This window comes from Colobus angolensis, unplaced genomic scaffold (genome assembly GCF_000951035.1).
Source record: "Colobus angolensis palliatus isolate OR3802 unplaced genomic scaffold, Cang.pa_1.0 Scaffold443, whole genome shotgun sequence".
Classification (NCBI taxonomy): Eukaryota; Metazoa; Chordata; class Mammalia; order Primates; family Cercopithecidae; genus Colobus; species Colobus angolensis.
In genome coordinates, this window is record NW_012117855.1 from 453,290 (window position 1) to 466,932 (window position 13,643).

General features: G+C 63.9%; 1 protein-coding gene across 1 annotated transcript in view; it reads left to right on the top strand.

The window, feature by feature from the left end:
- The window catches only part of CLCN7 (chloride channel, voltage-sensitive 7), a 25,505-nt gene extending 12,655 nt beyond the window's left edge, over positions 1–12,850 (top strand). Inside the window, exons 8-25 of the mRNA XM_011957483.1 lie at positions 1,231–1,293; positions 1,400–1,483; positions 2,562–2,655; positions 2,974–3,038; positions 3,518–3,634; positions 4,276–4,330; positions 4,830–4,890; positions 5,820–5,958; positions 6,992–7,085; positions 8,034–8,203; positions 9,409–9,460; positions 9,643–9,770; positions 9,973–10,058; positions 10,253–10,382; positions 10,974–11,033; positions 11,121–11,297; positions 11,611–11,691; positions 11,980–12,850. Of these exons, the coding sequence (XP_011812873.1) occupies positions 1,231–1,293; positions 1,400–1,483; positions 2,562–2,655; positions 2,974–3,038; positions 3,518–3,634; positions 4,276–4,330; positions 4,830–4,890; positions 5,820–5,958; positions 6,992–7,085; positions 8,034–8,203; positions 9,409–9,460; positions 9,643–9,770; positions 9,973–10,058; positions 10,253–10,382; positions 10,974–11,033; positions 11,121–11,297; positions 11,611–11,691; positions 11,980–12,066 (1,743 nt within the window). The 3' untranslated portion in view covers positions 12,067–12,850. The remainder of the gene's footprint in view (positions 1–1,230; positions 1,294–1,399; positions 1,484–2,561; positions 2,656–2,973; positions 3,039–3,517; positions 3,635–4,275; positions 4,331–4,829; positions 4,891–5,819; positions 5,959–6,991; positions 7,086–8,033; positions 8,204–9,408; positions 9,461–9,642; positions 9,771–9,972; positions 10,059–10,252; positions 10,383–10,973; positions 11,034–11,120; positions 11,298–11,610; positions 11,692–11,979) is intronic.
- The last annotated feature ends 793 nt before the right edge of the window (positions 12,851–13,643 follow it).

Sequence of the window (13,643 nt, forward strand, 5' to 3'; positions counted from 1 at the left end):
TTTTTTTTTTGAAAGTGGTAACAGCTGGTATTTGCGCATATTCAATTACGTTAAAAATGAGTAAGCCGTGCCGAGATGCTCGTCTGGCGCATGTATCGCCACAGCTGCGCAGTGCGTCTGTGACTGTGGGCTGCATGGCGGTGACTGGCCGTGGAAGCTGTCGTCGTCGTGGGCGTGTGGCGATGGTTCCTGCTTTCAGTTTGCCTTGTGCTCGTTTACACTTGGTGTTATCAGAGCGTCTGGTTCTGGAGGTGCTGGAGCCCTGACCCAGTTCCACCCAGTTCCGCTGTGGTTGCTTCTGTCGGTGCCACCAGCATTCCTTAGCCTGAGACTTGCCAGAGCCCTGTCCCATCTGGGGAGGGGTGGGCAGCGTGGCAGCCACCCCCTGGGGGTGCTTCCAGGGCCTGGTCCCCGTGGCCAAGGAGTGGGGCCAGTGTGTCCCCTCTGGTGAAAGCTCCCAGGTGACCTTGGGGTGCCCTTGCCCTGTGGTGGGAGACCAGGTTTACTGGAGCAGCTGGGAATGGCGACCGGCCTGTCACCCACGCCAGGCGGGCCTGAACCTTCTGGGATGTTGCTCCGTACCTTTTGTTGGCTGAGGGTTGCGTTTGCTTTCCTTAGCGTCTTTAACGTAGAGCCGTTCCCCGACACCCCTACACACCCAGCGCCCTTATGTTTGGGGTCTGCGCCCTCGTGGCTTCTGGCCTGGGGCAGGGAGGCTGGAGAAACAGCTTACACACCACCTCGGGTGGAGAGGATGAGGCCCCTGGGGGCGGGGAGCGGCTGGGAGGGGCTGGGAGGGCCATCGTGGAGCCGCAGGTGACCACCCTTCCTGTGCCAGGGGTCTATGAGGGGCCTCGGGGCCTCGCTAGGCGGGGCTCGCGGGAACACCTCCCCTGTGCTGGCCACTCTGGCCGAGGCAGGACACGCCTGTAGGATGGGGCGGGCGACCCAGCTTTGCCTCAGGAAGGAAGGAAAGGAAAGAGCCCCTTCCCTGCTGAATGCTGAGGCCACAGAGGGCGGGACCCCAAGTGAGTGTGGGGGACGCTTGGCTGCTGTTTAGCGTCCACTGTGGCCATGGGGAGACCCAGCCCTGGGCGTGCCAGCCCCTTCCTGGATGTCCCATGTCCCAGCCACCCTGCCTGATCAGGGCTGTGCGTGCTGTTTTATGGCTGAGGTCCAAAGACGGCGCCTGCCCTTTCCTCAGAGGCCGTGCGTCTCCCTGTGTTTCAGACGTTGGTGATCAAAGTGTCCGGTGTGATCCTGTCGGTGGTCGGGGGCCTGGCCGTGGGAAAGGTAACAGAGTGCCCGTGGCCCCGCCAGCTGGAGCCTGAGGCCCCCGGGCCCGTGAGGGCCGCCACACCCACCTGTGTCTCTGAGTGCGGGTCCTTCTGGTCTCCAGGAAGGGCCGATGATCCACTCTGGCTCAGTGATCGCCGCCGGGATCTCTCAGGGAAGGTCAACGTCACTGAAACGAGATTTCAAGGTGAGTCCTCCTCTGTCCACCTTGTGTGGGTGGGCTCCAGATGCCATGGGCACAGGCACGGCGCCACTCCGGGAGATGGGCTTCCCTCAGCATCCCCTGGCCGGGAGCCCCAGCCGCCTCTGAGGACAGCCTGGCGGGTGGCTCCCAGAGCCAGCGGGCACAGTCCCTGCCCGGCGAGGCCTCCACACGGCCCGCTGCTTCCCTCCTCGGGTCCCCTGCCGCACACGCGTTTGTGTTTCCCGTGGGAAGGGTCTGTGGCTCCAAGCGGCTTCTCAGAGGAGCGCAGAACCTGAAACCAAGTGTGTCCACCTGGTGTTTATTTGTCAGGACACACTTTGGAACACTTTTTCCCCAAAGCCCCAGCACGTTGATGGGGATTGAGCTGCATTTGATTTGTATGTGAATGTCTTTTTCTTTTCTTTCTTTCTTTTTTTTTTTTGAGATGGAGTCTTTCTGTTAGCCAGGCTGGAGTGCCGTGGTGCAATCTCAGCTCACTGCAGCCTCCACCTTCCAGGTTCAAGCAATTCTCCTGCCTCAGTCTCCCGAGTAGCTGGGATTACAGGCACCCACCAGCACACCTGGCTAAGTTTTTTGTTATTTTGGTAGAGGTGGGGTTTCACCATGTGGACCGGACTGGTCTCGAACTCCCTGGCCTCAGGTGACCTGCCCACCTCAGCCTCCCAAAGTGCTGGGATTACAGGCGTGAGCCAGCACGCCCGGCCGTGTGTGAATTTAGAGGTAGGCAGCGTTCCCACAGTACAAACACCAACAGCAAGGCTGGGTTTCCGTCCGTGCGGTTTTTGGTGGAGGGTGGAGGTTTTCAGAACCTTGCGTGTGCTGGAAAGTTGATCTCCTGTCTGGGTCTTTCTGTGTTTCCCTGGACTGCTGGTGGCTGTGCCGACCCTGCTGTCTCTTGCCGTGGTCTGCAGCGCGGTGCTCTTCAGGAATGAGAGCTGGTGACTCAGTCGTCCTGAAAGCCCCTTCCCCTGTGCAGCCCCTGTCCTGGTGGCCGCTCTGCCTTTCTGAGAGCTGTGCCCTCAAGGAACCTGCCCCAACCCTGTGTCTGTCCCTGTTGCAGATCTTCGAGTACTTCCGCAGAGACACAGAGAAGCGGGACTTCGTCTCCGCAGGGGCCGCGGCCGGAGTGTCAGCGGCGTTTGGAGCCCCCGTGGGTGAGGAAGGCTGTGCCTGGTCTGGAGCTTTGCCCTTACCCTGTGTGTTGGAAGAAACGGTCTCCTGTCTGTAGGCCCAGTGCCCGCTGAGGGTGGGCAGAGGCTTAGAGTCACAGCCGGAGCATTTGGAAGCTGCCAGCAGTGTGCTTGGGCCCGGCCCTCGGACCTCACTTGGGCTTCCTCTCTGTGTGGCTGGGGCCTACCCCAGTAGCTTCTTTCTGACATGGTCTGGGTTCCCTGGAGCCTGGGGGTGGGAGTTGGTGGTGGGCGTGGTGCCCTGTGTCCAGCTGGCACCCGATCCGGCTGCCTGCCTTCCAGGTGGGGTCCTGTTCAGCCTGGAGGAGGGCGCATCCTTCTGGAACCAGTTCCTGACCTGGAGGATCGTAAGTGCCTGCTGATGGCTGCCTCCCCATCAGGGTGCATGCTGCACTCTGAGTCCCCACCATGGGGGCCACCCTGGGGCCACCCATCAAGCTGCAGCTGGAGCTGGAGCCCTGTGGGTCTGTCACGTCCTGGCCCTGCCCAAAGCGGTGGTCATGCCTTTGCTGCCCAGTTCGCCCTTGGTCCTGGGCACCATTGCCAGCCCCAGATGGCTCCCGGGTGGGGGATCAAACAGCCAGGAACCCAGCCCTGCCCCACCTTCTCCTCTTGCTCTCCAGTGACGAGTTCAGAGAGGGCTGAGCCCCTCCTTGCCCGGCACAGTGTGCCCGCCCCTAGCTCCAGCCCCTTCCCTTCTGCCTTGGGCGGGGTCTGCAGACTCCTGGCCCCCCGGCTGACAGGAGGGGCGGTGGTCCCTGCTGGTCCGTGGGCCTGGGCTGGGAGCACGGCTCTGAGGGCGCCGGTTTCCTGCTCTCTATCGCAGTTCTTTGCTTCCATGATCTCCACGTTCACTCTGAATTTTGTTCTGAGCATTTACCATGGGAACATGTGGGACCTGTCCAGCCCGGGCCTCATCAACTTCGGAAGGTTTGACTCGGAGGTACCTGTCCCATCGCCCACCTCACCCACCTCGCATCCTGGGCCAGGACCCTGTTTGCTTAAGGCCCAGGTTGAGGAGTTGGTCCTTTAGAAAACTGGCTCCCAGCTGTGGAGCCAAGCTCTTGCGCGAGCTCCAGGACCCTGAAAAGCTGCAGGAAGGCACCCCAAGCTGCCCTCGGGTCAGGGCGCCGTGTGACCAGCAGGGCATCTGGGATGTCACACAGATGCTGCATGAATGGGGCCTCCCATGGCTTGGGGGCACGTGCAGCAGCCGCTGTGGGGGCAGGTGGGCTCAGGCAGCCTGGGGCCTGGGCTGGAGAGCCTCCCCATGCCATTGACAGGACGGCTCTGTGCGCAGGAACTGGGGGATCACGGGCTGTGTTCCCAGTGCCTGGGGCTCTCCCCGCCCCGGGTGCTGAGGGTGGCAGGGTCTCTGAGAGCTTCCCTGGCCGCCACACCAGGCAGGGGCCAGGCCTGCGCAAAACACCCAGCGTGTTTCCCGCCTGTGGCTCTGCGGCCTGCGTGGAAGGGCGGGAAGGCGCTCTGGCTACAGCTCTCTTACGATGGCAGTCCCCGAGTTTCAGCAGAAGAGCGGTGGGCCTTTTCCCTCACATCCTCTGCCTTCTCCCTCTCTCTGCACAGAAAATGGCCTACACGATCCACGAGATCCCGGTCTTCATCGCCATGGGTGTGGTGGGTAAGGGCTGCCCCCAGCTCTGCAGGGACGGCCTGTGGGCCTGGCTCGGCTGGACTAGAGGCCGTGGTTCCCTGGACCCTGCCCTCATCCCAGGGCCACCTGGGGGCCTGCTTCTCCAGATTCTTCCGTGGGCAGCACGCTTGGGGATGGGGAGCCAAAAGCTTCGCTTCTGTGGCTTCCTGTTGTTTATCTCTCTGTTGGCAAAAACCACAGGGCTGCAGGGATGGATGGGTTTTCCTTTAAGAGGTAGAATTGGTCCCACCAGCGTTTATTGCTCTGCACGACACCTTTTCCCTGAAGGAAGGCAGAGCCTTTGAGAAACAGCGCCCGTAGCCCTCGGGGTGTGCCAATGTGGAGGAAGCATCTTACCTGTTCCCCCAGCCCCCTGCCGTCATCTTCCCTCGGCAAACCCTCGAGCTTCTCCTGCCATCTGGGAGCTGGAGGGCAGAGGCCTGCCCCTTTCCTCCCGTGTCGCTGACTGGCCTTTCCCCGTCCGCAGGCGGTGTGCTCGGGGCTGTGTTCAATGCCTTGAACTACTGGCTGACTATGTTTCGAATCAGGTGAGAAATCGCGTTGCATATCGTGTTGGCAGGTGTGGCCACACAGGCCCTTTGAAAGCGGACGTGGTGGCGTCGAGTTGACACTCCGAGGCCACAGCCGAAAGAAAGGCTGTGTGTGCAGCCTCCTGCCTGATGGTTTCCTGGTGGAGCTGCTCAGAGGAGATGTGTCCTGGGCCCTGGAGGGGACAGGCTAGCCCGAGGCTGGAGCATGAGGGCTCCGGGAGGACGGCGCCTGGGTAGGAAGTGAGGCCCTGCGTGGGATCGGGCCTGGGCAAGGCACGCCCAGCTTTCGCCCGGCTCTGCCTGGTGGTAACGGCAGCTGTCCTGGGACGCCGGGGGCTCCCGGCTTCTTCCTCCTTGGTCTGTGCCAATTTCAATACTATTGGGTGCGGCCGGGGCACGGGGAGCGCCACTTCCCACGTGTTGGGAGGTGTTGCTGCTGAAGAGTCTTTACCCCAGGGAAGAGGACGAGCCCAGAACATTCGGGCGTCTGATTGACGATTAAACGCCAGCCTGGCCCAGCGCGGTGCCTCACGTCTATAATCCCAGCAGCACTTTGGGAGGCCGAGGCGGGCGGATCACCTGAGATCGGGAGTTCCACACCAGCCTGACCAAGATGGAGAAACCCTGTCTCTACTAAAAATACAAAAATAAAATTAGCCGGGTGTGGTGCCGGGTGCCTGTAATCCCAGCTGCTCGGGAGGCTGAGGCAGGAGAATCGCTTGAACCCGGGAGGTGGAGGTTGCGGTGAGCCAAGATCGCGCCACTGCACTCCAGCCTGGGCAACAAAAGCAAAACTCCGTCTCCAAAAAAAAAAAACATACAGGCCCCCCCCCAGTGTCCTCCATCAGGGACTTGGGTTGCCATGGGAGCTGCCGAGGGGCCGCACTGCTGTCCTGCCTGCCATGCAGCCTGATTCTTGGTTCCAGGTACATCCACCGGCCCTGCCTGCAGGTGGTCGAGGCCATGCTGGTGGCCGCCGTCACGGCCACGGTCGCCTTCGTGCTGATCTACTCGTCGCGGGACTGCCAGCCCTTGCAGGGGGGCTCCATGTCCTACCCGCTGCAGGTGGGAGGCCGGGCCCAGGTGGGGTCCAGCAGACAGGGCAAGGTCTAGCAGGCAGGGCAGCCACAGGGTGGCCTCCAGGAGCCTTGCTTAGGCCACGGGAGGAGAGCTGCCCACCCCACCGAGTTCCAGAAGCGCACAGGCTGGCATGTCTCAGGGAGGGTTAGTCCTGTCCACCCAGATCTGAGGAGGCCAGATGTCTGCTGACGTGCCAGGGGAACAGGCGGTGGTGTGGGGGCCAAAGGCTCCCCCTAGTTCTCTTCCCGGAAAGGCAGCCTCATGGGGCGAGTCTCAGAAGCCTGGGGGCACTGTGGACGTGAACCCAGGAGAAATGCAAACCTCCGTCCACGCCGAGCCCGTGCCTGGTGCTCACGGCTCACCACAGTCTGTGTGTCCGTCTGCACTGTGACACGGTTGCCCTGGAAAGTACCGTGCTCAGAGGAACCACACATGAGGTCACGCGGCGTAGCCCCGTTAACATAAAGCATCCACAACGGGGAGAGCCTAGAGGCCCAGCAAAGCAGTGGGTGCCGTGGTGGGAGTGGGCAGGGTGGGGTGAGCTGACGGGACAGGTGCGAACCGTTAGAGGAGTGGGAGGCTGGGGGCTGTGGGGTTGACCAGCCTTGCTACACTCTGCTCCAGCCCCGTGGACAACACCCGAGTGTTGCTGGAGCCTGGGAGGCTCTGGGCCTGGGCCTGTGGCACTGGGGCACCGACAGCCTCTTCTAGGAGCTCGTGAGCACCTGAGCCCACCTTCCCCGGCACCCGGGATGGACAGCCCCCCAGTCCCCCAGCCCAGGGTCCTGCTGACCCACCCCCAGGGCTGGACATGGCTCTGGAGCCCCTGCTGGGCCTGGGCCCTGTGTGTCCTCCTTCCCCTCTGTGACCATGGCCCACCCGATGGTGGGGTCTTGTGGTCCTGCCCCTGATGTTGGCCAGGCACAGAGTACACGGCCTCTCAGGGCGACACCAGGTCTGTGCCTGCAACCCACCGGCCCGTCTCCTTCCCAACATGCGCTCTCTCCTGACCCCGCAGCTCTTCTGTGCAGATGGCGAGTACAACTCCATGGCCGCGGCCTTCTTCAACACCCCGGAGAAGAGCGTGGTGAGCCTCTTCCACGACCCGCCAGGTGTGTGCGGGCAGTGCTGCCGGGCAGGCCCCAGGATCAGGGCGTGGGTGATGCCTTCTGGCTGAGTGTCCCCTGTGGGCCGAGGTCGTGGCCCTGGGCTGGGGGTCATTCCTAGCGTGGATTATAGCAGGGAACTCGCTCCTGTAATCCCAGCACTTGAGGAGGCCAAGGCAGGAGAATCGCTTGAGCCTAGGAGGTTTAAGACCAGCCTGGACAACTTAGCGAGACTCTGTCTTTGCCAAAAAAGCAAAATTACCCGGCCACGGTCGTGCGTCCACAGTCCCAGGTACTCGAGAGGCTGGGCCAGGAGGATTGCTTGAGCCCAGAAGGTTGAGGCTGCAATGATCTGCGATTACATCACTGCATACCAGCCTGGGTGACAGAATGAGACCCTCTCAAAAAAACAAAAGAAAACCCAGCCTGGTGACGGCCACACCAAGGCCACGGCCTGGCCTCGCCCGACCACAAGGGTTTCATGGAAGCGTAGCCCGCGACCTTGGAGTGCCGGCCTTTCACCTCTGCGATGGTGTCCCCTGGCGGGCTCGCCCACCCCATGCACAGTGCAATGCCACCTGCTGCAGGAAAGGAACCCCAGGCTGCGGGGGGCACCCTCTTCCCAGAGCCAGGTTGCAAGCTGCACCATAGTGCCCACCATGGAGTCTAGACCCGGCTCTGCTGTGTGGCCGGTGCCTGGGCCGCCCACCTGGACACGGCTCCTGCTGCTGCTGGCATCAGGGCCCCGCAGAGCCTCTTGCCCTGTGGTCTCACGGATCCTTGCAGCCTCTCTGCTTCCCAGGGAGGTTGAGAACAGGGAGCCTTCTGGGGACTGCCGGGCTCGGGAGCTCAGGTTGCTGGGCTCCTGGAAGGTGACTGTGAGGCCCGGGGCAGGGCGGTCCTGTGGAGGGCGCAAGTCACGTGGAGGTCCCATCAGCGCCTCTTCTCTTCTAGGCTCCTACAACCCCCTGACCCTCGGCCTGTTCACGCTGGTCTACTTCTTCCTGGCCTGCTGGACCTATGGGCTCACCGTGTCCGCTGGCGTCTTCATCCCATCCCTGCTCATCGGGGCTGCCTGGGGCCGGCTCTTTGGGATCTCCCTGTCCTACCTCACGGGGGCGGCGGTGAGTGGGGCTGGAGCGGGAGGCTGTGGGGCCCTGCAGCCGAGCCAGGTCTTGCGGCCGTGCGGACCGGAGCAGGAGTCCCAGGGCAGGACAAAAGCATCGCGCCTCGCGTTGTTCACGGGCCGTGAGCGTTGTGCTGCTGTGGTGACGGCACGTGTACTGTGGCAGCACAGCCTGTGTGGAGTCTGGACCAGGCAAAGGTTGGGGGTGGAGGCTTATGTCCTCATTCTTGAGAATGGGGTAAAAAGCATGGGTGATTCTGGGCTGCCACAGAGCTGTTTCTAGGCTCCACGGGGTGGACGTCCGCCCAGGGCTGCTCTCTGGGAGGCCGGGCGCCAGAGCAGCATCCTCTGCCCGCCAGACCGTGGCCTCCGCGGACCTGCCTTCTCTGCCTGCTTCCGCTGGGGCTGGCTTCCCTTGTTTGTCTTCCATTTCTCATGTCAGTCACTTAAATAACACTAAATACCTGTAAGAGGCCTTGGCAAGAAGCCGCCGGCCATGCTGCTGCCCAGGCCTGTGTGCTTTGCCCATCTCCCTGCACACAAGGGTCTGGTTTGGTTTGTTTTGATTTTTAAAATTGAGACATGATTCACATACCATAAAACTCAATTGTTTTAAAGAGGACAGTTCAGCGGCATTTCTCACATTCATGAGGCAGTGCGGTCATTGCTGCCGCTTCTAGAATGTTCCGTCATCCCAGACTGGAAACCCTGTGCCCACTGACACTCGTGCCCCGCTTTCCCTGGCCCCCAGCCCTGGCAGCCACCGGGGTCCTCTGGTCTCTGGCTTTGCCCGCTCCCGACGTTGCCTTTACGTGGAGTCGCCGTCTGCAGCCTCCGTGCCTGGGTTCTTTGGCTGAGCCTCATGTTCCCGGGGCTCTCCATGTCCTGTGTGCTGGAGTTTCGCTCTTCGTGCTGGGCAGCGCTCCCTATTTGGCCTGGGCTGCTGCGTGGTGACCGTGCCCTCTGCACTCTCCATGCCTGCCACCCCCCTGTTCCTCAGGTGCCGAGCGCCCGGTTCAGGTTGCAGGCGCAGCCTCCGCAGCAGGGTGTGCTGTGCTGGGTCGTTCTGCATGTGTACGCAGCCACAGGGTTCTTTCTTGGGCATGGGGCTGCTGGGCCTGGGCAGGGCCTCCTCCGTCTGTGTGTCTTGGTCGGTTTGGACCTGCCACCACACTGACACCTCCTCCGTGTCACCTCCCGCAGATCTGGGCGGACCCCGGCAAATACGCCCTGATGGGAGCTGCGGCCCAGCTGGGTACGTCCCAGCTTTTGCCCAGTGGGTGGGGGGCTCCACAGGGTCAGGAGGGGGCCGTGGCTGTCGTTGTGGGGCTAGGGTCTGGGGGCAGGTGGATGGTATGGGTGCTGCCCAGAGAAGGCGGTGGCCACGTGACCCTGAGCCAGGCGGGTGGACGTGCTGGGTTCTCGATGTCCCCATAGGCGGGATCGTGCGGATGACCCTGAGCCTGACAGTCATCATGATGGAGGCCACCAGCAACGTGACCTACGGCTTCCCCATCATGCTGGTGCTCATGACCGCCAAGATCGTGGGCGACGTCTTCATCGAGGTGCGCCAGGGCCTCAAAGCCTCACCCTGAGCGTGCGGGTGCTGCCGTGGGGGAGGGGCCCTTGTGAGCCCAGCCTCCAAACAGCCAGTCCCCAGGGGGTGGGCTTGGGTTTCCAGGGCGGCCTCTGGGTTCCTAGGGGTAGGCTCGGGGCTCCAGGGATGGGTGTGGGCTCCTCAAGCCGTGTGTCGCGCCCCGCCCGCAGGGCCTGTACGACATGCACATTCAGTTGCAGAGCGTGCCCTTCCTGCACTGGGAGGCCCCGGTCACCTCACACTCGCTCACTGCCAGGTATAGCGCCCACGACAGCTGTGGGTGGGGAGGGTGTCCAGTGGCCTCTTGTCGCTCAGGGGCGGGGTGCACGGCTCGCGGGCCCCAGGCAGCCCCGCGTTTCCTGTCCAGCGGCTGCACACCTCACCAGCCCGCGGGGGTGACGTGGGAGTTGGTGGCGCATGACGGGCTGTGTGGCCGGGCTGCTCTGTCAGGGAGGTGATGAGCACACCAGTGACCTGCCTGAGGCGGCGTGAGAAGGTCGGCGTCATTGTGGACGTGCTGAGCGACACGGCGTCCAATCACAATGGCTTCCCCGTGGTGGAGCATGCCGATGACACCCAGGTACCGGGCACCCCATAGACCGGGTCCCGCCGTGTGACCTCTGTCGAGTCCAGTGGTGAGAAGCACACGGCGAGGTTCACAGGACGGGGAAGCTGCATGTTTGGGTGCACTGTCGATTCTAGGAGTGCTGGGAGCTGAGAGTGCAGCCGTGGGGGGCCGTGTGGGCGCTGAGGCTGGGCGGGGCTGCGGCCTGGCATGAGAGCCGTGGCTTTGTCAGGAGGCCCTGACAGGATGCGCAGCTCGGCCGCTGCCGTGTGTCCCTTAGACGTGGACACTGGGGGTTTGGGGTTGGTTTTTATTGGGACCCAGTGGGGCTGCGTCTGCCCTGCAGCCAAGCCACCGTCCCTGGGCCCTTGGCTTTCTGCTGTGTGCAGTCAGGCCCCACTGCCCTGGCACTGATCCTTGGGTCCCGTGGCATTGTGCACGCGGAGTGCCATAGCGAGGCTGGTGTGAGCAGGTGACCACTGACACGGGGCCCACACCCAGATGGGACATCTGGCTGGAACAGGGTCACAGAGGGGCCCAACACAGCATTCCAGCACAGCCCCCCACGCTCGGGCCCGTCACCCTGACCGCAGGCCTCTCTCGCAGCCTGCCCGGCTCCAGGGCCTGATCCTGCGCTCCCAGCTCATCGTCCTCCTAAAGCACAAGGTGCGCGCCAGGCTCCGGGCCGCTGGGTGGGTGGGGGCCCCAGGGGGTGCTGCCTGGGCGCCTGATGCAGGGCTCTGCCGCCCGCAGGTGTTTGTGGAGCGGTCCAACATGGGCCTGGTGCAGCGGCGCCTGAGGCTGAAGGACTTCCGCGACGCCTACCCGCGCTTCCCGCCCATTCAGTCCATCCACGTGTCCCAGGACGAGCGGGAGTGCACCATGGACCTCTCCGAGTTCATGAACCCCTCCCCGTACACAGTGCCCCAGGCGTGTGCAGGGCATGGGTGCGGGGGGCTGGGGCCGAACAGTGGGGGTTGGGGTCCAGAGCCTCGTGGAGGGCGGTCATGGGGGCCGGGGTGGGGCCAGGAGTCAGTGACTTTGTCTCCTGTGGAGGGGCCTGGCAGGCTTTTAGGCTTCAGGCCGCAGAGCCGAAGTCAAGGGGCTGAGCAGGCTGGCCAGATAGGCGTGGGGGCTCAGGACGGGCCTGGACGCCGTGGTGGGGGGCTCAGGGAGCCAGCTCGGGTGAAGCCCCGCCTCCCCTGCCGTGTGGGCGGCACTGACGGCTGTGTGCCCGCTGCAGGAGGCATCGCTCCCCCGGGTGTTCAAGCTGTTCCGGGCCCTGGGCCTGCGGCACCTGGTGGTGGTGGACAACCGCAATCAGGTGAGCAGGGGCGCTGAGGGTGCGGGCGTGCCGTGCAGGGCTCCCCTCTGCCTCCTGCCCGTGCTTACTCTCAGTTCCCAGCAAGGGACACTGAGGCACGGGATCCAGCACCCAGTCTGCCCATGCCCCATGGCTACATCCCTCCCCAGCCCTGCGCTCAGCTCGGGGGCTGTGCTGAAGCCCCCAAGGCCCCCAGCCTGTGCTGCCCCAGCCACACACAAGGCAGGGAGCTCCACAGGCAGGCGGGAGCTGACCCGTGGGCCACTGTGGCCTGGCCTTGTCCTGCAGGTTGTCGGGTTGGTGACCAGGAAGGACCTCGCCAGGTACCGCCTGGGGAAGGGAGGCTTGGAGGAGCTCTCGCTGGCCCAGACGTGAGACCCAGCCCTGCCCATGGTGGGCACCAGTGCTGGCACCCCGGCCCCTCCGCACTTCCTCCCGGAGTCACTGGTCTCTCGGGCCAAACCATGCTCCCCAGCAGTGGCAACGGCGAGCATCCTGCAGCTGGGCGGGCAGGCGGCGGGCACAGAACTGACCCTCTCACGAGACTGACCCTGTGTGGGCAGTGGTCTCCTCCCTTGGCACCTCCTTGCGCGCGCCCAGTCTCCGCTCTCCTCGTCTAGGTTTCTTTATCTCCAGGGATCAGCTGTGTGTGTGACCGCCCCACTGGGCTGTCAGCCTCTTGGGAGCCAGCGGCAGGGCCGGCACCTGCGTGCCTGTGCCCTTGTGTGTGAGACAGAGCCCTCGACCCTGCTGCTGCCCCGAGGGCTGCCTGCCCTGGAAGGGTCCCTCTGCCTCCACACCTGTGGAGTCTTCGAGACTTGGGAGCTGGCCTGGCCCCTCAGTCACAGGCTTGGCCTCGTTTTCAGCCGTGAGCAGACAGCCTGTGGTCCCTGGGCCTGAGCCATGGACTCGTAGCGCCAGGGTTTGGAGGCTGGGACCGCCCCGGAGAGCATTCTCGCAGTGGCGCCACAGAGGAGCCCCGTGCACTCCCCAGCCTGCATCCGGCTTGGGTACACAGGCCCAGAGGACTGGGGTGACGGGCCCCGTGCTGTGGTGTGGCGAGCCGGGAGGAACCACCAAGGCCCTGAGCCCCACGCCCAGCCCTGCGTTGGTCCCTGAGCCTCAGAGCAGTGGAGTTGCCGCCCTGTGGACACTGGCTGGGAAGGCAGTCTTCCCCTAGCACGTGGGGAGCCCGGCCTCGGGGGTGGCCTCCCTACCCCGCCCCTGCCGGCCACCAAGTGCAAGTGCAGCAGGGGCCTCAGAGGACACCTGGCCCAGCACGGGGCTAGAAGGGCCGGTGGGCACCGGAGCTGAGAAGCCCCCACCTGCCCACCTGTGGGCCCCTCGGAGGCTCCTCCAGCCAGCCTGGCTGGACCCCCTCTCACACGGCAACTTCCGTGTCCCTGTTAGAGCCACATGGGTCCCTCCATGGGGGGCTGGGGGCGGCTCCCTGCTGTGTATTTCCTCCCCAGGGAGTGGGGCCTGCCCAGGAGCTGACGCCACACCCCCTGCTTAGCCCTCACGGGCCCCAAGGCGTCTGAGTGCGCAAAATAAAGAAATCCTCTCAGCCCGCCTCTGCCAGTGTCTTCCCTCCCACCCCGCCCGGACCACATGCAGCGGCCCGGGACTCGCAGTGCCCTGGGGTTGGTGCGCCATGCGGAGTGGTACAGGCGTGAAGGACAGCAGCTGCAGCCACCTGGGGCAGCAGCCACATCCTCTTTCTCATCCCCGCCCCTCGCCTCCCTCCTGGGGGCCTCTGGGTCCTGGCTGGTGGGTCTGGGGGACGGGGCAGAGGCACTCCAGGTGGAGGGGTGGGGCTGGGGTGCCTGCACTGCACTGACGCCAGAGGAAAATTCCGGGACCTCCGAGTGTCGGAGTCCGGGCGCCGGAAACGTGGGTGGGGTTCTCCTTCACAGCGGTTCTGTACTGAGGACCTGGAAGTGATTGTATTT